The 27,291-nt window shown below is 37.8% G+C and overlaps 1 protein-coding gene across 1 annotated transcript; it reads left to right on the plus strand.

The window, feature by feature from the left end:
• Positions 1–12,019: 12,019 nt before the first annotated feature.
• On the plus strand, positions 12,020–26,924 carry slc35g2a (solute carrier family 35 member G2a). The gene is made up of 2 exons (XM_030127636.1): positions 12,020–12,386; positions 25,322–26,924. The coding sequence occupies exon 2, from the start codon at positions 25,345–25,347 to the stop codon at positions 26,704–26,706; it is 1,362 nt and encodes a 453-aa protein (XP_029983496.1). The 5' UTR covers positions 12,020–12,386; positions 25,322–25,344; the 3' UTR covers positions 26,707–26,924.
• The last annotated feature ends 367 nt before the right edge of the window (positions 26,925–27,291 follow it).

The raw sequence follows: 27,291 nt of genomic DNA on the forward strand, positions 1-27,291 counted from the left end.
TGTTAAAGTGGAAATCCTCATCTCCACCAACCTTCTCAAAATGGATCAAGGAAGAACTTTATTTTCTCAAACTGGAAAACATTCGTTTGACATTAGCTGGAGCCTCGAACACTTTTGAAAAGACATGGACTCCTTTTCTGATCTATGTTAATAGTGCAATCTGTCATGTTTCTCTTGACTGAGTATTTTGATGTACAGTTTTTTTTTTCTCCGTAATATTTAAAGTGGAAATTTTGTACTTCTATTTTGTATTTTATTTACTGTTTATTTATTTGTTTATTTTTTATCTTTCCTTTGATTTGAGGGGATGTGTGCAGGGGGGGGGGTTGTTCCGCTTGTTGTTTGTCTGTGATGGACTTTTGTATCATATGTCGGAACTATGTTGTTTTTTTTTTTATATGTAAAAAATAACAAAAACCAATAAACAGAAGGTTAAAAAAAAAAAGTTCATATAAAGAGTTGTAATAGTGTGGCAAAATGGTCCCATGTCAGTGTTTTACTATTATGTAAGAGGCTTTTGGACTAATATTCTTTCTGTATTTGTTTCAGTTGAACTGATTTTATAGTTGAATCTACACCATTGTATTGTATTCTACAGGATCAGCATGTGTCTGTAGTCAAACTGTTCTGTGAGAAGTGCAAATCTGTAAACACTCAACAGTGTTAAGTTCACAACGTGGGTAAATTTGACATTATATTGGGTTAAAATAGTAAACCTGAGACCAAAGCACCTTGTCTTTCTTCACAAAGCTACACAGACCTGAGCTTAAATTGAAGACCCTGGTGCTAAAAGTACTGAAGTCACATTTTTTGGACAATTCAAGTTGAGCATAAAAACATGTTGTATTTGTTTAACTAAGTCCACCCTTTAAATATTTACCAAAGGGATACACATGTTATTCTTTTCCATATATTTCTTCATATCAGAATAGAATCTATCCACTGAAAAATACAAAAAAATAAGAACCAGAAATTCAGTTAGATACATCAGCTATCATTCAATCAAAATACATTCGCGCAGCTCTATTATTAGTTCTGGTTGTAGGACCTTTGACCTTTGGCTACAAAAATGTTCATCCTTGAAGTTAATGTTTCAGCCAAATCTGAAGAAATTTAATCAAGAAGTCACATTCATATTAATGTAAGTAAGTAAGTAAGTAAGTAAAGCTTTATTTATATAGCACTTTTTAAAACAACACGTTACAAAGTGCTTCACATAAAGGGGAGATAGATCAAATCAAATTTTAAGCCAGTTTACAGAAACCCAACAGAATCCTCCAGGAGCAAACACTTATGACTGGTGACAGTGGAAGGAAAAACTTCCCTTTAACAGCAGAAACCTGGAGCAGACCCAGACTCCTGAAGGATGGACGTCTGCCTTGACCAGTTGGGGTTAAAGAGAGAAAGTAAAGGAGGAGAAAAGAGAGAGCGATAGAGATAGAGAGAGACTGGGGGAGAGGGGGGAGGTAGGGGGAGACACATGCACAGATAACTGAACTAAAACATGTATAGAACAGTATAATAAACACTATCGTAACTATATGGATAAGTGAGTGATGACGATAAAGGTGGAGAGAGGCAGGACCACAGCAGCAGGTCCAGAGATGATCTTAGGAAAACCTGTGAAGATCCAGGGGAAAACCGGTGATGATCCTGGGAAGACCTGTGAGGTGATAAAGCACAGAGACTCCAGGGAAGAAGTCAAGTCAGTAACATGAATTCACTGGGGCGTAAACAGAAGAGATTGAATGAAATGCTTGTTTATAAAAGTGAGTTTTTAAGAGTCGCTTGAAGGTGTCTATAGAATCTGATGATCTGATGTAATGGGGAAGACAATTCCAGAGGGTTGGGGCCAGAATTGCAAAAGCACGGTCGCCTTTTGTTGAGAAGTTGGAGCGGGGGATGGACAGACATGAGGTCACAGCAACCTCAACCTCTGACCTCTGAAGGACATATTTTCTTCAGTTCATCTTTGACTGTAAGCAAATGTTTGAAGACAGAAGGAAAGATGGGATAGACATTCTCATAGAGCCATAGAAAGTACAAGAAAAGTAGACAAATATCCAAACATGTGAGCAACATATGCTTATTGCAAGCTGGGACATAATGAAAACCACTCATTTTAACTTGTTACAGGTTACATTTGACCCTTTCATGCATGAATTATGAGAGCCTTAATCAAGATTTTTTCTTCTGAGTGTTTCTTTTCCTCTAGGCATTAAAAAACAACAACAAACAATTCAATTGGAACATTTTTTCTGAATCTATTTTTCATGGAGTTGCAAAAATATTCACTCACCTGGACACCATGGGTTTAACTTTGGAAGCAAAGAAACAAATTTACTGATACACTATGTGAAAACTATGAAATAAAAATGCAGCTAATATGATGTTCTCTCACATTTTAACATACTCTAATATTAGTCATTACTCACTTCATGGAGATAATATGCAAAAACACAACTTTCTGTAAAAAAAAACAAAACAAAAACAAAACACCCTGTTAATTACAATTTAATAGTAACAAGCAATTGATTTACACTCAAGCATGGTATGAATTTCAGTGTATGGAATGATGTATGAGCGTTCACTGTGTTCGCTGATATGGAACGAAAACAACAAAACCCATAAATATACAAGAGAACAGCTGTAGAATAACTGTCCACTATAGTGACCACTATACATGAAAGACATGATTAAAACAAAGTTAGATATGTTCCCTTAAAATTAGAAGAAATTAAAAAGGATAAACAAGTAACAAGGCTTTTTTTCCTTTGTTGAAATGTATTTTTTTTGCAGTGTACTATAAAGGTTTTTCCTGACTATATATTAATTGATTCTGCTCTTCATTGCTCTTTTAAATGTAAGTTATATAGTAAGTAAGTTATATATATCTAAACCCTAAAAATGGACAAAATATAAAAGGTCACCTGCATTTATAGTATTAAAGTATAATTTAATAACAAATGTCTCAAACAATAACTTTGTGTAACCATCATCTGTATTTTGGTCATTTGATTTTATGATTACTTTATTAAAATAAGAACATTAACCCTTTCATGCATAGTGTTCACTACAAATGACAGTTCTTCAGCTGTTCTCTTGTATATTCACAGGTTTTGTTGTTTTAGTTCCATATCAGCCGACACAGTGGACACTCACGCACCATTCCATACACTGTAAATCATACCATTACAGTAACTTGGCTGTTTTTGATAAACCTGATCTGCACCAACATGTTTGAGTGTAAGTCAATTACTTGTTTTTAATGCATGAACTATGTCCCAGTATTGGTATGTTCTATTTATTGTCTTTTACTCCTATTCTGTTTCATTATTATATACAGCACTTTGGGACAGTAGTGTCTGTTTTTAACTGTGCTATATAAATAAACCTTGACCTTGTTATTGTTAGTAGACTGTAATTAACGGGTTTTTTTTTTTTTTTTTTTTTTTTGCATATTATCTCCATGAAGTGAATAATGATCACACTGGGTTACAAAAAAATGTTTTTTGCAAGTTGTCTAGGTTTTTTTCAACGGAGTTAGGACCATTTTGCACCGTTAAATCCAAAAATGACATCTGTTTTTCTTAATCCGGTCAGGTTTTTTTGCTAATTTGATTTTGAAAAATTGGATCTTCTGACAAAATTGATTACATTTTCGTGACTTTATCAGTTGATTTTTTATATAGTTCTCACCCAAAATAGGTTTTAAGAGAAAGAAAAATCATTTTCTAACAGGATGTATTTATTATTTATTATGTATTCACCGCAGATGTAGCAGAATACGTCAGGCTTATTTTTGCAAGATCTTCTAGTCGAAGCCAATTCATTCACCTGTAATATTAAAAAAAACATTAATCATAAATTGGCAAAAGTAAAATCTTCAGAACTCGTTTATTGCAAGAAATATGAAAGAATTTTGTATCATATGATGTGAAAATGCCCATAAATGTAAGCAAAAATGTTAAAAAGCCAATATGTAGCATAGTTCAGAAAGTTGACCTGATTGAGCAAAATGAATGTGATTTTTGGATTCAGCACACCAAAATGATCCTAAATCAGCTCAAAAAACTTAAACAATAAATTTGTTGTTGACCAGTGTTGTGTTACGCCCTGGCCTAGGGGTTTACCAGGGTGAACATAACATGCTCACTTTGTCCCCTCCCAGCTCCCAAGCACACACGTCAGTCAATAAACTAAATTTCACAGTATTTATTTTTAAATCAACTAAAGAAGGGTTAGGGGAGGGTGCGGCTAAAACAACAAACAAAATATCTTCTTCTGAGTTCAAACTAAATTACCTACTCAAAATAAATGCAAGAAATAAAATACAGAAAACTAACCTGAACTCCCTAACCAAAAAACAGGAGAAAAGGTGAAAATAAAAGAGCCGACCTCCCCTACCAAAAACGGATCAATTTACAAAAACTCTATTTACAACTATATACAAATACAAAAGTCACACTCGAACACACGACTGACGATCACACAGGAACACACGATTTGGAGCTGGCAGGAGGCAAGAGAGAGACAGAAGGGCTGATCCAGGGCCATTTAAAGGGGTCTTTACCTACAGGACGGGGGAGAACACACACACTAAACAGAAACATATATACATATACAGATAAATAAACAAATTATGACCCAGGGTCTTAACAACTAGTATTAGAGTATGTTAAAATGTGAGAAAACATCAGATTAGCAGCATTAAAATCTTTTTTATTTCATCAGTTTTACACAGTATATCAGTAAATGCATGTTTCTTTGCTTCAAAAATGAAATGCACGGTGTCCAGCCAAGTGGACATTTTTGCAACTCCATGAAAAATAGGTTCATAAAAAATTTTAATCGCATTTTTTTTGTCATGTCTAAAGAGGAATAAAAACAGTTGGGGAAAAAAATCTAGATTAACCTCTCATAAGTCATGCATGAAAGGGTTAATTGTGTTTTATGACAATGAATAAATATAAAGCACATTTGCTTAACCCTTTCATGCATAGTGGTCACTACTGTGGACAGTTACTCTACAGCTTTAATCTTGTATATTCATGGGTTTTGTTGTTTTAGTTCCATATCAACCAACACAGTGGACACTTATGCATCATCTCATAAACTGCAATTCATACCGTTATTGTAACTTTGCTGTTCTTGATTGGTTCTTGAGTGGAAATCAATTGTTAATATTCATTTTTTTACATATTATCTCCATGAAGTGAGTAATAACTAGTATTAGAATATGTTAAAATGTGAGAAAACATCAGATTAGCTGCATTAAACATGGTTTCACTTCACTGTTTTCATATCACTTTATGATATTGGGTTTTAAATACAGGTTCCTTTGCTTCAAGAATAAAATTCACGGTGTGGCTGAGTGGACATTTTTGTAACTCCATGAAAAACAGGTTGATTTAAAAAAAAAAAAATCCATCACATTGTTTGTTTGTTTTTTTTCATGTCTAAAGAGGAATAAAAACACTCAGGAAAAAAAAAATCTTGTTTAAGGTTCTCATAATTCATGCATGAAAGGGTTAAACTGTCCTTTGTAAACTGTTATAAATGACTTGAACTAAATGATATGAAATTTGAATAAAGGTGGAGGACTTCATGGTGAATTCTGATCATCCTTTTCACCACTCTCTCACCAACCTGTGAAACAGCTGCAGTGGGTGACTCACGTCACTATGACGCAGAACGGAACGTCAGAGAGGAACCTTCATCCTTGTCTGATGTCATTCTGTGTAGCATCTCACTCGATGCTTTAACTCTTTATGTTACTATTCTTAAAATATCAAATGTAGGACCTTTATTTAACTGTATTTCCTTTGTATTGAAGACCAACTGTATTTCCTACAGGAAACAAATTCAGACTATTTTAACCCATAAAGACCAAAGTGCTACTTTTGTGTCAGCTCCCAAATGAATTTTTCCACTATATTTAACCTTTCTTAAGTGATTTATCACCATTTATTGTAATATTACCCTCCTTAGTTTGTGTTTTTTCAGTGTAAAACAGGTATTTTCCTATATTTAATGTACTGATCATGTTGATGTTTATAAAAGCTTAGATTAAAATTGAGGGTTATTTTATCAGAAACAGAGAAAACTGAAGAAAAACGGACTTTTTCAGGAAAGATATCAATAACTGAACATAAAAACAAGTGTCTCCATCTACTGTCATTTGTTAAACTCCTTGGGTTTTACTGGCTGTTGTAGAAGATGAAGGTGTTTCCACGGTAACTACAGAGCCTCTGAACGTCCAAATGGGTCATATCTGATGACCATGAAAAGATGACAAACTGTATTTTACACCAATTATTTACATGGCATAGAATTAGTGGATCAACAGGTATTAAACCAGTGTTTTTCAACCTTGGGGTCAAGACTCCACGTGGGGTCACCTGGAATTCAAATGGGGTCACCTGAAATTTCTAGTAATGGATAAAAAAACAAAACAAACAAACAAAAAACCCCAACTTTCTAATAAAAAATATATGTTGAGTTGACAGAGACGGTCCCAATCCATAAAAGACAAACTGTGAAGCTGAAACTGAAGCACTGTGGTTCTGTTTATCTGTCTAATGTTCATTGTGGTCAGTTTCAGATGCTGCAGCTCTTTCATAATTCATAGTTTCAGTTCTTCTTTGTTCAGTATTAATTCTCCTCCTTGTAAATCACAGCTGGACTGACTGTACATATCTTGACCAAGGAAAATCAAATTCTCACTTTGTGCAGTAATCTACACCTGGATTTACTGCCTCCGTCTAAAATAATATAAATTATTTAGCCTAAATGTCATCTAAAATTAACCTTTATTTGCAACATAGTATTGCAAACTATTGAAAGATCAAAAACAAATTAATTTTAGCAAAAAAAAAAAAAAAAAGGATCCGTTTTGAATGTCTGGGGTCACCACAAATTTGTGATGTTAAAATGGGGTCATGAGCCAAAAAAAGTTGGGAACCACTGGATTAAACAGTTTAAATCAGTAGATGATTTTGGCCACCAGTGGCTGTTTGGGTCTTTATGGATTCATCTATATAAACATTTTATAAGCTTTTCAAATCATACATTAACGAAGGTAATGTTAGACTGTGTAACATAACAATAAATGCATTTATATATGTAGTTAATGACCAGCTATACTAATAGGTATAAATGCTTATACTTGACGATCAATAACTACATTTAATAAAAAAAAAAGGGCACAGCACTAGTCAAACTCTGGGCCTCATCAATATTTCATTAAATAGAATAATGCACTGATGAAAAAAACATTCATACGGACTGGATTTATACATATACATACATACATGTATATATATATATATATATATATATATATATACACACACACACATTACATACATGCTTTTCACTCAAAGTGCTTTACATTGGCTCATGTATTTTACCCGTTGGCAGTTCCAGCGTTAACTGTAGTCCAGTTAATCTTAAAGTGCTATTATCCTAAAGTTTAGAGCACATGTTACCAGTTTAAGTTCACAAATATGAAATGATGCATTTATGTTTGATGTGTTGCCCAGTTTACTCATGGCAACTTGTATCAGAGTTCAGAGCTAATTGGTAAGCTCACCAGGTCTGTTGGCAAGGAAACAATGACTCTCATTTGCACATTTGCGATCTATAATAAGCTGTACAGAGACTTGTTACCCCGGTTGACTGCTTTATTTTTTATATTATTTTCTAGGGCAATTAGAGAGGAGAGCAACTTCTTCCTCACAAACCTTTTTTTTCACACTGTATGTATTTTTGTGTTGACTGCTTTTCCCAGATTTTCCAAAACAAATGTCAGGCACTGAGTTAACAGGAAAGGAGCAGCCAGAGGCATCTTATTACTGTAGGATGGTCCAGTGGCCTAACAACAGCGAACCAAGCAGCATCTGGCAAAAGGTTAATATAGCTTAAAATGGAGCTGTTTGTGCAAGGTGGTATGGCAACAAAATGTCAAAGCAATTACTGTCAGGTCACAGAAAGATGAAAGCGTCAGGGGTGTTTAACCGAGGAGTGATCAAAGAGGCTCAAATGTACGTAGACACACACCAACGCCACACATCTGACTGTTGCCATGCTTGTGTTGTTGTCACAGAGACAGCTTATATAGATGATTTTTTTTTTTTTTTTTGCAAACTGGGAAGTAGGTTCTGGAAAATGGCTGCATGGTTTGTCCATTCAGCTGACAGAGGTACAGGCTGTAAACTGTAAACTCTGAAACCCCTGATTCAGCAATACTGGAGTTTGAGAAGGTCATGCTAATTCAGCATTGCAATATGAAAGGAAAAGAGGCGTCTATATATAACTGGCATCTATATTTTATGGTTGAAGAGGTAGTCGGATCCTTTACTAATATACTCAGTGCCAATGAAAACGCAACACTTGAATGTGTTTTATTGTTCCTGAGCTGCATCAATATGTTTAAGTTTCACCTGTATAAGATAATCCCAGACAATTTCTTAACAACCTCAGACGGGCTGAGCTATTGTCACACTTGAATGAACTTGTCTGCATTCATAAAACTTGTTTTTCTCATTGCTCAGCGACGAACTGCTCAACTTAAGGAGTTGTGGTCAGTTAAGGAGTGGTCATGTTCTGGATATAAAGACAAGCTGAAAAGCATGAAAATCATTTGCAACTAGAAGCACTCGGAGAGCGCAGACCTCCGCCAAGGCTGATCAGTGGCCCCCCCCATGGGCCCCCCCACGCCAAGGAGGTTATGTTTTTGCCAGGGTTTGTTTGTTTGTCTGTCTGTCTGTTTGTTTGTCTGTCCGTTAGTGTGCAACATAACTCAAAAAGTTATGGACAGATTTTGATGAAATTTTCTGGTCTGCGCCCCCCCCGTGGGCCCCCCCACCCTCGATCACCACCAAAATTTAATCATTTCTTCCTTATCCCATTTCCAACAAACCCTGAAAATTTCAACAAAATCTGTCCATAACTTTTTGAGTTATGTTGCACACTAACGGACAGACAGACAGACAGACAAACCCTGGCAAAAACATAACCTCCTTGACGGAGGTAATAACTCAGCGATGCCCAGACTGACACGTGACCACAGATGCCATGCTGTGGGGCTCCTGGAGGCCGGAATCTCTGCTCGGCAGGTGGCGCGCCGTTTTGGATGCAATGTGTCCACCATAGTCAGGATGCAACAGAGGCATGAAGAAACTGGCTCAGCTGCACACAGACCTCGCCCTGGACGAGCACGTGTGACCACGCCACAGCAGGATCGCTACGCTGAGCTGCAGCACCTCCGGGACCGCTTTGTGACTTTTGGTTTTGGGGGTCCTTGAGTTTCTTTCTTTATCCTTATTTTTTGTCAACAAATTTGGACGGGATTTTTTTATTTTTACTGTATAGAAATGGCCTATGATTAATTCCAAAGAGCTTATGGAATAAAAATCCTCATCGATTTAAAAAAATATAAGAATCTTCAAGTGTTGCGTTTTCATTGGCACTGAGTATACCACAGTGTGAAAATGCTCCTCTACAAAGTTCTGCTTTCAAAACTTCACTACAGTAAAAGTACAGCCGTGGTCAAAGGTTTTGGCAGTGACACGAATTGGCTTTTTCCATAAATGTGGTTTATTTGCCATTGAAAGTCTTTGAACCTTATAAAATGCTTATAATTTTCTTCAATAGACCTCAGAAACGTGTGGAAAAAATCCAAAAGAATTGAATCAGCAAAGTTTCTTAGAGCAAAATTTGTGTCACTGCCAAAACTTTTGCAGTGATTATATGTATTATCAGCAAAATAATATAAAGAGTTGTAATTGTGTGGCAAAATGGTCCCATGTCAGTGTTTTACTATTATGTAAGAGGCTTTTGGACTCATTTTCCTGCTGAATTTGTTTGAGTTGAACTGATTTTATAGTTGAATCTACACCATTATATTGTATTCTATAAGAGATACGTGACAGCCTGGAAAATATGTGAGAATAAATATCCCCAAACCATATGCGCTGTAAAAAAAAACCCAAAACAAAACCCTGAGAGAAGCAAAATACAGTACTCATACATACGACCAAATTATCTTGTACTAAGCTAAAACAAATCTGCCAAAGGGATACACATGTTATTCTTGTCAAGATTTCTTCATATCAGAATAGAATCTATCCACTGAAAAATACAAAAAATAAGAACCAGAAATTCAGTTAGATACATCAGCTGTCATTCAATCAAAATACATTCATGCAGCTCTATTATTAGTTCTGGTTGTAGGACCTTTGACCTTTGGCTACAAAAATGTTCATATGAAGAGTTGTAATAGTGTGGCAAAATGCTCCCATGTCAGTGTTTTACTATTATGTAAGAGGCTTTTGGACTCATTTTCCTGCTGTATTTGTTTGAGTTGAACTGATTTTATAGTTGAATCTACACCATTGTATTGTATTCTATAAGATCAGCATGTGTCTGTAGTCAAACTGTTCTGTGAGAAGTGCAAATCTGTAAACACTCAACAGTGTTAAATTCACAGTGTGGGTAAATTTGACATAATATTGGGTTAAAATAATAAACCTGAGACCAAAGCACCTTGTCTTTCTTCACAAAGCTACACAGACCTGAGCTTAGATTGAAGACCCTGGTGCTAAAAGTACTGAAGTCACATTTTTGGACAATTCAAGTTGAGCATATAAACATGTTTGTTTAACTAAGTCCTCCCTATAAATATTTGAAACCAGTGGCGGCTGCTTGTCTTTCAGACAGGGGAAGCTCATCGTCGGCTTACTTCAAAAAAAAAAAAAAAAAAAAAAAAAAAAAAAAAAAAAAAAAAAAAAAATTGGCAAGTTATTTAAACATACATTCGACCTTCCGTTCCTTTTTAAGAAAATGCTCAGTGACCTTATCGTACCAGTAGGCGTCTTTTCCAGGGACTGGACCAGTGTCCTCTGAATGTCCAGCAGAGCTGGGCTGCTCAGACGGCCTTGGCCCAGTGTGTTGTGGGTGTCAGACTTCAGCCTTTTTAAACAGATGCTCCTTTCACTCCGACCTAGCCAACAGTTTGATTGATTTAACTATCTACAAAACGATATTAAACTTGAACAAGAACTGATTAAATTATGAAACTGAAACAAGAAAACGCTGAAATTATGTTAAATTGAAACAAGGAAGTCCAATGAGTGTGTTTTATTTACAGTGCAAGAAATAAACAAATAATTTCATAGTGGTTTCTCTCTTGATTTCACAGCAGAATGTGTGATGGTATTAAACTGAACTGTGTCAGTGAAGGAATAGATCTGAAAACAGCTGTCAATCAAACGGGGTTCAGCCTTTCGACTGATCCTCCAATCAGCACGTGGGATTCTGGCGTCCAGCCCGGCCGAGCTCCGCCCACAGCTCCATTCACCCCCAGAGATGCCCGGCGTCCGGGGGCGGGACAACATGGTGGCATTTATCCAATTACCGTCCAGTTTTGAGGCGATGAAAAAAACAGTTCCACTCAGTCCCACTGAAGTGCATGGACGCCCACAGTCTACGGACAAATGCACTGAGCAGAGATGGAGGAGAAAACAGACACGGGAATGGAGGAGAAGTGAACAACATCGCGTCTGTTGGTTTGTGAAAAAGCTGATTCTGAACAAACTCGTCTGTGAGATGAACGTGTTCTAACACATTTGTAGTCGATAAAATGTCAACACAACCGAACAGATTTTACCATTTAATTTTCATAATTTTAGGGGAAGCCGGGCTTCCACTGCAGTCTGTGAGAAATCGCCACTGTTTCAGACCCAGTTATTTACACTGTGGAGTTTTAGGTGTGGATTCCCTGCTTTCTATGACTGATCATGTGACCAACACTTAAGGGACATGTACTCCTGTGTCAGCGTTTGTGAGTCTCTCCAGCTCAGACATGTTCATTTCCACCAGCTCTCACACTGGGAAATCACAATGGGGTGACTGATTGCAAAGAGGAGGAGGTGGTGGGGGGGGTTCTGTGGATGACACGCATGCTCAGACCTTATGATTACCTCTCTCTCTCTCTCTCTCTCTCTGGTCCAGCAGAGGAGGAGCATCAGTTCTCCACCAGATCCTCAGAGAGTGATGGACCATCAGCAGGTCACCACACAAACACACACCGCCTCTTCTTCTTCTTCTTCTGCAGAGTTTGAGGTGAGGTGACCACGCAGGTGCCAAGGTGGTCTAGTCTGGTCTGGTCTAGTCTGGTCTGGTGCGTCCGAGCAGAGGTGCCCTTGAGAAAACACTCCCGACTGCAGCAAGAGGAGGAAAAAAAAAAAGAAGAATTACCAAAAAAGAACAAATGGACGAAAAAATGAGGTGATGGAGGTGTCGGAGATGCTCAGGAAATGAGAGAGGCGTGAAGGGAGTGGAGTTGAACACGGCGCAAATCTGCTGCTTTTACCGGAAAGCAGGTGAGTGGGGGGTGGGGGGGGGGCATTTAGGATAGATGCTGCAAATGACCCCAAGAACCACCCGCAGATGTACTGATCAATAGATTTATGCAATAACACAGATAACACCGTGTCACTGAGTGCGGAAGTGCGCGCGCTCAGCCGGGGTGCATTGATTGAACCTGCCGCGTGCCAATCCACGGGCGCACGGGATTTCATTCATGAATTTGTCATGGTGTCACGGGTGGGTGGGTGGGTGGGGGGGGGGGCTGTCATTTTACAGACCACAACATCATACAAAACCCTCAACCTGGTTACACAACAGAAGCTGACAGTCTGTGTGTGTGTGTGTGTGTGTGTGTGTGTGTGTGTGTGGGGGGGGGGGGGGGGGGGGGGGTGCTGTCCACGGGGATAGAGCCGTCATCCGTGGATCCTCTGAGGTGCGACTACGGTGCGTGATTGTATGAACAAGCCAGGATACAGTGTAACCGCCTATTATTTATTTATTTAATTATTTTTGTAATTTTTTTACATTTTTTAAATTTTTCTATAATTAATTAATTAATTAATTAATTAATTAATTAATTAATTTTTAAAAAATATTTATTTAATTTTGTTATTTTGTTTTTTTTTTCATTTTTATAGTTTATTTTTTGATTTTTTAATTTTTATTTTTATTTGTTTTATTTGTTTTTATTTTATTTTTTAAATTTTTTTTTATTGAATATTAATGCAACAGAACACGCGGATCAGCCTTTCTGTTCCCCTCCAGTGTGTGTGTGTGTGTGTGTGTGTGTTATCACCTCTCTGGCGTCACCAGGGCGCATCACTGAGGAACCTAGATAACCTTGAGAATCAACGTCTCCCTCCTGGTCACATGCAGACACTTGCTTTTATACACATGCATTTACATAATGACAATGAAAAAACCCTCATGCGTTTAGATAGACCATCAGCAGAACTCTACCGTATTTGATTCACTTTCTGCTCACAGGCTGTGACAGCTGCTGTGCTTTTAGACGGTTAAATTATTAACATGGTTGACCATTCATAAAAGTAATTGGCTTTTTAATAGTCCATATCAAAGATGGCTCCTAAAGGCATCCATTCATCAAATAAAACACACATAGAGGATGGTTTTCTCTACCGTCATGTGTCTGTGAGGGTTTTCATCCTCATTTTGTACAGGTTCAGTGTTGGGGTGGTACAATAGGTGCCCACTTTACAGTTGTATAAGGTGTGAAGTAGTCCTTTTGGTTGAAGAAGCAGCAGCAGCAGCAGGATCACCAGCAAGTTTTAGCCTCAGCAGCAGCAGCAGCAGCAGCAGCAGCATTGCAGAGGGAGGCTGCATCATCCAGAACAGTAAATATGACCAAGTGAGAAGAAAGGGAAAGAGGAGCCAGACAGGAACACCCTGATCTCCCCTCATGGGTTTCACAGTGGATCACATTTCATCCAAGCAACGGTCAGAGAACTGTAAATGACCCGATCTTAAATATCATTATACAAATCTCCGATCTGTGGCTGTTTTTTCCTTGTTTAGTGAAGTTTGTGAAACCATAAATACATTTTTTCACCAAGATTCATGATGTAACAATAACATTGGGTTACAAAAAAATGTTTTTTGCAAGTTGTCTAGGTTTTTTCAACTGAATCAGGACCATTTTGCACCACTAAATCCAAAAAATGACATCTGTTTTTCTCAATCAGGTCAGGTTTTTTTTTTTTGCTAATTTGATTTTGAAAAATTGGATCTTCTGACAAAATTGATTACATTTTTGTGACTTTATCAGTTGATTTTTTATATAGTTCTCACCCAAAATAGGTTTTAAGAGAAAAAAAAATCATTTTCTAACAGGATTCCTGTTAGGTACAATGGTGTATTCACCACAGATGTAGCAGAACACGTCAGGCTTATTTTTGCAAGATCTTCTAGTCGAAGCCATTTCATTCACCTGTAATATTAAAAAAGCCATTAATCATAAATTGGCAAAAGAAAAATCTTCAGAACTCGTTTATTGCAAGAAATATGAAAGAATTTTGTATCATATGATGTGAAAATGCCCATAAATGTAAGCAAAAATGTTAAAAAGCCAATATGTAGCATAGTTCAGAAAGTTGACCTGATTGAGCAAAATGAATGTGATTTTTGGATTCATCCAATGTCAGTGGATGTCAGGATGATGCATAGGCATCCACTGTGTTGGCTGATATGGAACTAAAACAATAAAACCCATGAATATATAAGAGAACAGCTGGAGAAGAACTGTCCACTGTAGTGACCACTGTGCATGAAAGGGTTAAAATGGGGTCACGAGCCAAAAAAGCTTGCGAACCACTGAATTAACCAGTAAAGTTTCCTGTTGTGGGATGATTAAAGTTTCATCATATCTTATCTTACAAAGAAAAGTTTAAAACCACAACTCACATCTGATTTAATCAACTTGCATTCATGAGCAAAAATCAGCCTTTACATGAATAAAATAATGATTTGACAACTGGAATGAGGGATGCACTGATACCACTTTTTTCCAGATGGAGTACGAGTACTTACATTTGAGTACTTGCCGATACCGAGTACCGATACGAGTACTTAATAATCCCATTCCAGTTGTTAGTTCCTTTTGTAAATGTGCTTTATTGTCGTTGTCATTAGTCTGACCGGAACAAAGTGCTGCTTCTGACATTTAATGTGTTGGAATGAGCGTTTGTCAATTAATCCACCAGGGGGCGCCGCTCTGAATTAACCATACTGGACAAATACCACGAAGAAGAGTAAAGTTTTTTTGAGAAGAAGAAAGTCAGTAATAACAAACATGGAGACGACAGAGGTAACACTAATGTGATACTAATACTGCAGCGTTTTCGCTGGTAAGGTTTAAAAGTTTAGCTTCAGCAGGAAGAGAAAAGAGAAATGAGTGATAAGTTTGGTTTTCACTTCTGCTGGCGGCGGTCCGCACCGCTCCGTACTCCCGCTGGTATTCTCTGTCTGGGTACTCATCCACCAGCACCTGGAAAACAGATGGAATGTACGCAGAGGACAGACAGAACGCTGCGTCTGTATCTGTCTGTGTCTGGAACGTTACTGTCAGTCAGTGTTACTTTTATCACCGTCATTTATTTGGTTAAATCTCCACACTCTTCACACTCCACACACATTATTCCTCCTCCTCGTACCTGCTGCACTGAACTGGGAATGTCACGGCCATAAGTGATATCTGTGCATTTGTATCAGATTACTAGTACGAGTACGAGTACACACACTGAGTATCGGAGCTGATGCCCGATACTGGTATCGGTATCGGAGCATCCCTAGTTAAAAGTTGAGATTAAAACTCCTCCTCTTCATCACCTCTTCCACCTGTCTGTCTCACTTTTGTGCTTCCTGCTACAGCGCCCCCTGGTGGCAATTAGCCTATATAAATCTATACTCGAGCTGCATCGCTGTATAAGCTGCGGGGTTCAAAACGAGAAAAAAGTAGCGGCTTATAGTCCGTAAAGTACGGTATATGTGACTTTAAATCAATAACACTGGTCAGCAAGTTTTTTTAGCTGATTTAGGGTCATTTTGGTGTGCTGAATCCAAAAATCACATTAATTTTGCTCAATCAGGTCAACTTTCTGAACTATGCTACATATTGTCTTTTTAACATTTTTGCTTACATTTATGGGCATTTTCACATCATATGATACAAAATTCTTTCATATTTCTTGCAATAAACGAGTTCTGAAGATTTGACGTTTGCCAATTTATGATTAATGGTTTTTTTAATATTACAGGTGAATGAAATGGCTTCGACTAGAAGATCTTGCAAAAATAAGCCTGACGTATTCTGCTGCATCTGTGGTGAATACATAATAAATAATAAATACATCCTGTTAGAAAATGATTTTTTTTTCTCTTAAAACCTATTTTGGGTGAGAACTATATAAAAAAATCAACTGATAAAGTCACAAAAATGTAATCAATTTTGTGAGAAGATCAAATTTTTCAAAATCAAATTAGCAAAAAAACCTGACCTGATTGAGAAAAACAGATGTCATTTTTGGATTGCGGTGCAAAATGGTCCGAATTCAGTTGAAAAAATCGAGACAACTTGCAAAAAACATTTTTTTGTAACCCAGTGTAATTTTTTTTTTTCCAACTATATTTATTGAACATTTTCAATGAACACGACAGACATATCAATTCGTAACAGTCAATGCACAATCAAGAATGACATATCTGACTGTCAACACCCATCCCATCCCACCCACCCAACCCACAGGCCAAAAAAAAAAAAAAAAAAATCAATCAATCAATAAATAAATAAAAAAATAAAACCAAAAACAGAAACCATAAATAATGATAAAGGAACTCAAATCATAAAAGTAAAAACATAATTTCTCATTCCTTCCTTCCTTTAACCCAGTGTAATTTATAGGTACTTTGCCTCGAACCAACAAGAAACACACAGCTGAAAGCATGACCTTCCCCACTGCTGTAATTTGTAACAGAGTGACTGGGGCTGATACGTGGAAAAACCCACTGCTTCTCCATCTCTGTAGAGAACAGGGAACACCAACCTAATACCTAACCTCCTCTTTTACCTGATGTGAGGACTGCAGCGCTGAGGGTGTGTGATGGCTTCCTCTCAGTCTGCTGCAGCTCCGACCGTCCATCCACACCTTTTAACTGATACAATAAAGCTGCAGTGTTAGTTTTATAATTGGATGTATATGCTACACTGATTATTACATCATGTTTTTCACGTATCAGGGATTTCACCAACCGTGTCTAGAAAGGAATTGGACAGGACTTTTTTTTGCCCTTGTCTGATAGAGGATAGTAATAAGATTGGAGTTGGACTGATAAATCGGTTTGGCTTATCGTATGAATGATCAGTATCAGCAAAACCTGGCTCCAGTAGTGATCGATGGTTAATATCAGGGTTGTCAACTGGATTTATCGATCGAAACAACAAAAAATCATTGCCTTTAAAATCACCTAGAACAGGGGTGTCCAACTCATTTTCTTCAGGTTCCACATTCAGCCCAATTTAATCTGCAGTGGGCCGGACCAGTACAATAATAGCATGATAGCCAATATATAATGACAACTCCAAATTGTTTAGTGCAAAAAATGACGTTCAATTACGCCAATATTTATGTTTACAAACTGTCCTAACAAAAAGGATGTGAATAACCTGTAAAAAACTGTCATATGTTAAGAAATATATGTACAGTTTTATCAATATTGTGCCTCAACTTGTCATTTATACATATGCATTATAGGTCAGAGCTACAGTACAAAGGCACAAAACATTTAATAACAGGCAGAAAATACTTAAAATTGCACTTAATTTTCTTTCAGACATTTCAGGTTGTTCATATTTGTTCAGGTTATTCACATTTTATTGTTAAAGAATAGTTTGTTCATGTAAACATTTTCATAATTTAATGTTTTTTGCACAAAATCAAAGAGAAAAAAGTGGTGTTGTCATTATTTATTGGTTATTATGATATTATTTTTGAGTTTGATGCCCTAGTTTGCACTTTGCAGATTCATCCCGCGGGCCAGACTGGAACCTTTAGTGGGTCGGTTCTGGACCCCGGCTGCATGTTTGACACCTGTGACCTAGAATGTTGACATTCAGTTTTATATTCAGTTCCACATTTATTCACTTGAATTATTTATCAACGAAGGCATTTATTATTTTGGCACAAATGTCCAGTTCATAAACTCTATATGTTTTGGTTGTTGTCATCTTGGCTTTTTTGAAGCAGAAAGTGACCATATTTGGACAACAGAGGTAGAGATCCAGGAGTGTGTGGGGTGAGATGTGTCTGTGACAGCTTATGGTTGAGCTGATACTAAACATCAGCCTTTAAAAACCCACTGTCATTCAACCTTAAAATGACATGATTGCAAACATGCATAGACACAGGGAATAACAGGCGCAATAAGGAATGTAAATGTTCACAAAATGGATTTTCATAATTTTATTACCATTATGTTGGAGCATTAATTTAATTGAATTTATTTGCACAAAATAAAACAGCAATAGAAAAAACAACAACATTCAAACAAGTAACACAATTGTGCAGGAGAGGTTAGAAGCCAAGAAGAAGGCTTATATGAATACCTCCCCTAAAATGAACAATACACAAAAAAAAGAATTAAAAAATACAGTATAACTGAAATAATAAACTAAAGTAAAAACAATAAAAATGTAATCCACATTACAAATCATCAAATACAAATCAAGTGATACACAGCCTTACATTTTTTCATGAATTAAAGCATTGCAGTCTTGTTCTGTCTTGTTCTGTTTGGCATTTAACTTTTATTAGAAAAAGAAAACAATTACTGCTCTTCATCAATTATCTTTCAATATCTCAATATAGTATCACATAACACTGAGTAATTATTTGTCATTGTTTATATTCCACCATCTCTCAGTCTTTGTTATATATTCTTTATTAAACTTTTTTTTTTTTACCTTGGTATCAAAACATGTATAGTTAAAAGGAAAACTGGTCAGGAAATGGAAAAAAATATTTTATGCGAAACTGAACTGTAATCGGCTGTTTTTTTTGGCTTGGGTTAACTGACCCTGTTGTTGCCAACAAATATCACAAAAAACTATATTAAATGCTTACTTTTTGTGCCAGAAAATGTTTGCTTTATTGTCATTACTTGTAGTGTATACATGAAATGAAATCAGTACTCAGGCCCAGCAATGTACATGGTAAAATCCTATAAAATGAATCCTATATTAAAGATAATAATAAAATCTGATAATTACAGTGAAAACCTAAAAAATAATAACAAATAAATATACATAATAAAATAAATATACATAAATACTACAGTGCAGGATTAAAAAATTAGCAGCATTGAAACTGGAACTGAAACTGGATCTCAGCTCAGATTCCCACTTGGACACAACGGCATAAGACAGTTTTTAGTTCTGTTTGCCTTGACTGTCTCACTTGTCGATTACATCATAAGGATGATGTCTTTCTAAAGACTTGGGAACTTTTTCGTACCTATATGGGACTGGAAGCTTTGACAGTTGTTAAAAGGGCATTTGTATTTTAAAATGAAAACATAATTTTTATGGGCCAGTTTTTGTTTTTGTTTGGTTGTTCTGTTGGTATGTTCTTTGTTTTGTTTATTGTCATTTTGTGAATGTGTGTGTGTATAAAGCAAATATGACAAAAAATATAATTTTGAAAAAAAAAGGAAAACTGATATTAAAAGCTGTAAGTTAAGTGAAGAGTGCATAAATTTATTGTAATTGTTCCACAACCCTTTCTGTTACATAACATAGTATCTTTAGTATTAATTAAAAATCTGCTTTCACTATATGTGTAAAGTATGAATAATGTGTTTTTCTCACAATCCCATGCTTTGTCAGCCAATTAGTGCAGAGCGGGTGCAGTGGTGCTGTTGGGACTAACAGAGGATGCTCTATAAGGCTGTGCAGTAGAGGCATGATGTCATGTGAAAGTATTCCCTGTTCACAAAGCACTGAACTGCTTCGCGCTTTACAACCTGAAATGCAGCAGTGCTTATGTGCCGCAGCACCTGCACGGCCATATCGCTGTGCTGCAGAGAACTATTACTACGTCATTTAGGAGGTTAGTGATCCGTGAAGCTGGACCGTAAAGAGAAAAGTTAAAGAGATGACGTGAAATTAAAAAAAAAAAGTAAGGAGGGGAAACATGTTACAGAATGTTACAGAAGAGGCGGAAAAAATGAGAAATATATAGGTTCTAGTATGTTGACAGGATGTAAAAGCTGACAATTTCACACTGTGATAAAATACAAATCAGAAAATTCCAGTGCTTTTATATTTTAGACTTTCCTCACTTAAATGTGAAATTGGAAATAGTAAAAAATTAAACATACAGAACACCAACCCAAATGAGGTTATATTATATAACTCATGTCAACAGTCTGTACCTCTGTGAACGTCATGTTCTCCAAGAACAAAAGGTGTCGTACTGTCATTCCATTTCTAATCTCTAACTGTGAACCTATTGACTTTGCTAATATTTTAATACTAAACTGACGACTGCTCAGATGGTTCAATCCTGGTAAAGCTTGTGTGTTCTCTGCAAAAACACGTGGGGCACATGGGAAGATGTGAGTCACTGCTATTATTATCTCAGATATTAAAGATATATGAGATATCAAGCGGCATCCCAGCGAGAGACAGCGTGAGAGAGGAAACCTGGAGAGGATTTGCAGCAAGATGTATTTTAGGGATGTACATTTCCATCACCTACGATCTGACGTATCATAGATACATATAATGTAACTACCAGTGTCATACAGTCCAGTTCACACCCATTTCACTACAGCATGAATTCACACCATTTACATTTACATTTAGGCATTTGGCAGATGCTTTTTTCCAAAGCGACTTACAGGGGAGAACCAAAATTAAAATAAATAAATAAATAATAACAAATAAAATAAAATAAAATAAAATACAAGAATAGATTAAAGACATAAAGCAGCTGTACAATTAAAAACAGTGTCGTACAGAAGATTAAAAAGCAAAAATTATAGACTAAAAATACAAGCATAGATTAAGAAGACATAAAAACAGCTGTACAGTTAAAACAGTGAAATAAAAATACCAATAACCAATAAAAATTTGGTTCAACACAAAGTAAACCGATGTGATATGATGTGGAAAGAATATGACGCTGTGTAATTCAGTGGAGAGTTTAAGATGGTTTCTCTTAAGAGGAAAGTAAACAGTTCATTTATTCATTCATTTTCCAAGCTTAATGTTCTGCAGCGTCTCTGTGGTGAAGGCAGGGTACACCCTGGACGTGTTGTGAAAGCAAACAAAGAATTTACAAAAAAACCCAAAACAAAACAAAAAAAACAAGTGTCATTTTTACCTCATGGGTGTTTGTATTCTTCTCTTTTTGTGCGGCTGTGGCTCATTTATGCTGTTTCTTTGTGTCTTTTCGGTCCTTTCAGAATCTTTTCGACAAGTCAAACAGTGACTGCAAGGTCAGAATCAGATGTGCACTGTAAAAATAAACCTTTAGAATCTACTCAATATAAGTGAGGTAACAATTTGCACTCATTTTGGTTGAGTAGATTTTACCCCGTATTTTGAGTGAAATGTGATTAAATTTAACAGCTATAACACACTAAAAGAAATGAGGTCAAATCCACCTTTCATATCCCAATAGATTCCACAACAAATTACTCATAAAAAGTGAGTAATATTAACTCACAATTGTTAATAGGAATATGTTCATCTACTTAATTTAGAGCAGGGAGTATTAATCTAAATATTGATAGTATCGATACTAAGGTGTGTGTGCATTGGTATCAGATATCGATGCCAAAATTCCCAGTATCGCCCACCCTTGAGTTAATTGTTATTAATAAGAACTAATCAGTATGACTATTTAACCATTACTTATTCAAGGAAGGTTAGATTTACTTGAAAAGCCACCAGTCTCAGGAGGTATTTCATCATTCAACCCCAACTCTAAAAGGCAAGGCAAGTTTATTTGTATAGCACATTTCAGCAACAAGGCAATTCAAGGTGCTTCACACAGGACATTGAAATAAAAGAAATAAAAAGAAACACATTTAAAACATTATAAAAGAAACATGTAAAAGGTGATTAAAAACAGCAAGTAAGAAAACAACACATAAAGTAAAAAAAAAATAAAAACACATTAAAGTAAGAGTTGCAGTGCAGAGATTCAAAGAGTATAAAATTTAAAAAGTCAAAAGCCTTTTAGGCAAAGGCAGCAGTGAACAGGTGAGTCATTAAACTGGACTTTAAAGATCTAGTAAGAAAACAACCATTTGAAGAATGACAGATGAGAACATCAACTTTGTATTTTATTTTTACCTACCCCTGTATGGCACACTATTACAGACAAGAATGAAACAAAGGAGCACTTAGCTCATGGTGCAAGAATATGCAACTCAACAGAAATATTCATTCAACAAAAAAATAACTAATCAAAACAGTCAAACACACCATAACTGTGCTATATGTTTTTAAAAAAAACAACAACACTTCTTATCAACTCAGAACACTGTTAAACACATAAAAACTGTCCCAACGAGTTTGTCCCAATGCATGCTGGGAAACTCCCCCCAGCTGCTCCTCTAACACATCACAATATTATGGGGTAGATTTTATTCTATTATTTTAAGTAGTAATTGTTACTGTTGACAAATAGGTAAAATTTAACCAGTCCTAATAGAGTTCACTGGCTAAATATTACTGTTGATTAAAATGTAACTGATTTCCATAGTTTGTATTTACCAACCCCCAAAACCCTTTTTTACAGTGTGTGCTTTGTCCTTGTATCATAATCTGTTCAATACTCAATTCCTGACAGTTATGGCCAAATGTGTTTTTGAGGGCAATGACTTTGACCCTTGGCCTCTAATCACTTGTATCTAATCACTTAAATCTAATCACTTCATCCTAGAGTCTAAGTAAATGTTCTAAATTCCCTTAACATATTCCTGAGATATTGCTTTCATTTAAGAATGAACAGACAGGAGGTGACTGAGTTTATGTTTTTAATCGATTACACTGGTCAACAACAAATTTATTGTTTAAGTTTTTTGAGCTGATTTAGGATAATTTTGGTGTGCTGAATCCAAAAATCACATGAATTTTGCTCAATCAGGTCAACTTTCTGAACTATGCTACATATTGGCTTTTTAACATTTTTGCTTACATTTATGGGCATTTTCACATCATATGATACAAAATTCTTTCATATTTCTTGCAATAAACGAGTTCTGAAGATTTTACTTTTGCCAATTTATGATTAATGTTTTTTTTTAATATTACAGGTGAATGAAATGGCTTCGACTAGAAGATCTTGTAAAAATAAGCCTGACGTATTCTGCTACATCTGCGGTGAATACACCATTGTACCTAACAGGAATCAAGTCACAAGTTTCATAAAGTGTGCTTACCAATCTTATTTTGGTATTAATTATTATATTTTGTGAGAAGATCAAATTTTTCAAAATCAAATTAGCAAAAAAACTTGACCTGACTGAGAAAAACAGATGTCATTTTTGGATTTAGCGGTGCAAAATGGTCCTAATTCAGTTGAAAAAAACCTAGAGAACTTGCAAAAAACATTTTTTTGTAACCCAGTGTAATTACCTCCACCAGGAGGTATTGTGATCACTTTGCTTTGTGCGTTTGTTTGTTTGCATGTTTGTTTGTTAGGAACTTTACGGGAAAACTGTTCCAATCATCTTTCCCAAATCTTCCCCACAGATAGGCCTAGGCCCTGGGACCAACCCATTCAATTTTGAGCCAAGTAGGCCAAAGTTCAAGGTCACAGCAAGGTCACAAAATCTACAATTTTCCCATCTGTCATCATTGAGCAATTTTCCAAAATTCATCAAAAATTCAAAACAACTCTGATTAGCCTCCAGTTTGATCCACCCGTAGCTTAGAACAATATCTTGTATCTGGCACAAAATTGTCCACATCCACTGTGGAATGTGGACTCTGTGGACATTTACATTTAACATTGAAAATCCCATTTACCACATTTTTCATTATAACTCAACAAATTGATTGGAATTGAATATAATTTAACATACACATGACTGGTACCAAACTTCAACTTTTTCTGCTGTATGGAACAACCTGGAAACTGTTGAATTTAAACAGAAATAGTCGATCCACACATGCACACTGTTTGGGGGGCTTGGCGGAGGTTTGCGTTCTCTGAACACTTGTTGCCACTAAGTTCAACTTGAAGAGCGTCAAACCATTAAACCATTTAGCTTTAAACCGAAAAATGAGAAATGGAAGAACCAACCAATGGGTGGACAAATTGTGTTATAAAGAAACACTGTTGATGCATCTAAAGAAGCCTCTGCCAATAGATAAATTCAAACCAGGCCTGGCTCCTCTCCTAAACCATGTCCACTTTCCTCTTCTGTCTCCAGTTAGACATTAGTAATACAGATAAGCCTCTGGAGCTGTGAGCTTGGTTTAACTGAGACATTGCCAAGAAACTCAGGAGAATTGTACACTGACAGCAACAGAGATGAAATACAATCTGTCAGTAAATATTCAATTACTAGCCACAAATTATTGATCTTTTTTTCAATAATGCAAATACAAGGGGCGACTGAAAAGTTTTGAGCCTAACATGGAAAGAATGAAGATATGAAGACCAAACTTGGTCCATGAAATCTTTCACATATCTTAATCCTATCCACTAAATTATCCATAAACTCCTGAGAACATTGACCTTGTCCTTGACATGGTCATGGAGGATTGCCGGATCTGCTCGCTCCTGTCAGATGCCCAGTCTCCTGGCAATCTGATAAGTTGAGATCCAGCGATCCTCCATGACCATGTCAAGGACAAGGTCAGTGTTCTCAGGAGTTGTTGCTGTCAATGGCCTCCCTGACCTTGGTTCATCTTCAACATCGTCCTTTCCATGTTTGAACTCATTTACCCATCGTTTCACTGTGGCATATGAAGGGGCATGTTCACCCACTGTGTCCTGCATGTCCTTATGGATCTCAGCGGGGTTCATGCCTTTCAGCTGCAGATACTTAATGACAGCCCCATACTGAAGTCTGTCCATTTTTCAGGAAACACTTGATACTGAAAGTTCAGGGACCTGTAAAAGAGGGAAAAAGATTGCTATGACCAAGAAATTTAGTGGATAGGATAAAGATATGTGAAAGATTTCATGGACCAAATTTGGTCTTCATATCTTCATCCTTTCCGTGTTAGGCTCAAAACTTTTCAGTCGCCCCTCGTATATCAGAAACAAAACATCATGATTTCATCTCAAGTTGTATCTGATGCACACTTAAGTCTTTCAGCCTTGGACTTTTATGCTGATGCCAGTAAAGATCAGTGCATCTTATACGTGTGTTTAAAATGTGGCTCTAAAAGACACCTTTGTCTTCTTTACAGGTGTTTGTCTCTGAAGTTTAATCATGGAGTCTGCTCATCTCCTGGGGAGCTCAAAGAAGAGAGTAAAGATCCATCCTCATACAGTCACAGCCAAATATGCCACACACACCCCCTACTCTCCTCAACCTGGAGTACACACACACTTCCCTCAACCCGGGGATGACGGTTACGATGACGCTCCATCTTTCGAGGACTTCGGCTCCTTCCTAGAGGAGACGTCGGACAGAAAACAGCTGACAGAGGGTCGCAGGTGGCCTCTGACTCTGTTCGGCTCCAAAGACAAAGACAGGGACACGGCACACAAACTTCAGGCCACTGGGGGAGGAGACGGGGGTGAGGCGGGAGGAAGAGCAGCCAAGGGTTCCGGTAGAGGGGTAGGGGAACAGCTGGCTAGTTTTGGGGAGGCGTCTGTGTCTGCGTCTCGCCTGACCTGGGTGGGGCTGCTGGGCGCAGCGCTGGCTCATGGCTCGTTGATTGTTCTGACCCGTGTTTCCTCTGAACGCTTCAGCCTGGGTCCCCTGTTTCTGCTCTTGGTTCGGTCCATCGTCCAGCTGGCTGCTGTGGCCGTGCCGCTGCACAGGGGGGAGAACCCTTTTGGACCAGAAGGCTATCGTCTGCGTCTGCTTTTGTACGGCATCGCCTACTCCCTGTCCCTTTGCTGTGCGTACTCCTCCTTGACTTTTGTCTCCCCTGGAAATGCCACAACAACCTGGCGCCTCGCGACTACCGCCCTGTCGGCGACTCTGGCCTTCCTGCTCCTGGAGGAGAGGTTAGGGCTGGCCGACGGCATCACCATAGCTGCGGGGCTCTGCGGCTTGGGGCTCGTGTTACTTCCTGCGGCAGATGAGAGCAACACCGATTCACCCACCGACCCAGTGGTGTTCTGGAAAGGGGCGTTTGGCTGGTCCCTGTCTGCACTGGCCGGGTTGTGGATGGCTCTGGCGCTGGTTGGATACCGTTCCCTGAAGGAGCGTGTCGGAGTGGGTACGGCTCTCTTCACTGTCAGCTGGACCGGCTGCCTTCTGACGCCGGCCTCTCTGGCCCTGCTCCAGGAGGGCTGGTCCTGGCCCATGAGCGTCCCGGCTTGGGGCCTGGTCCTGGCCCTGGTGGCCTGCTCGGTCCTGGCGTTCCTGGGGATGACGCACGCTCTGACCCGACTCCACCCGGCCCTGGTCTCCGCCTCTCAGAGCCTGGAAGTACCTATCGCCATGCTGCTGCATCTGGCCGTGCTGCCGTTGGCTCCCAGCGCTCCTGAGGTCGTTGGGAACGTGATGGTCATCCTGAGCGTCGGGTGGCTTGTGGCAATGAAACTCCTCCCCTCTCGTGGAAGCAGTCGGCGCCAAAGGGAGGAGTATGAAGAGATTCTGGACTCACCCATCAAGTAGACACAGCTTTGTCCTCTTTTAACACTTCCGTTTTTGTCACGCCACGAGAATGATTTATTGTACAAGTGTTCACTGTACATAAGAGACTGCTAAATGTTTACTGGAGCTTTATCTATTTTGTATTTTGTCCTCTTTGCTTTTGGGAAAGTGCCAATATTGTGTTGTCTGTTTTAGTGACTTTGTGATGTGACATTAAAATCTCTGATGAACACAACCCATTTCTGACTGATAACCGAGATCTTACTGTTTTAAGAGTGTGTGCTTGTCTGTTTTTTGGCTGCATTTCACATGAGTAGTGTCAGTCACTCTCAGCAGCCAGCTGAGGGTCGGCCAAGGATTGATGCCTTCTATTTGGCCGCTGGCTGCCGGCAGGGAGAGAGAAAAAAACAGGAAATGGTGAGATGGACTGAGACACACAATCAGAGTGAGATAAACGGGGGGAGAGAGGCAGAAGATGATGGGATTAGTTTACAGATAAGCAACAAAGGAAAGAGAGTGATGGCAGACCACGAAACAGGCGTTAAAGGGAAGGAGGGTACGGAACCCAGAGGGATGCCAGGACGGAGGCAGCTGATGGAGGCCAGT

The sequence above is a fragment of the Sphaeramia orbicularis genome, chromosome 22 (genome assembly GCF_902148855.1).
Source record: "Sphaeramia orbicularis chromosome 22, fSphaOr1.1, whole genome shotgun sequence".
Taxonomy (NCBI): Eukaryota; Metazoa; Chordata; class Actinopteri; order Kurtiformes; family Apogonidae; genus Sphaeramia; species Sphaeramia orbicularis.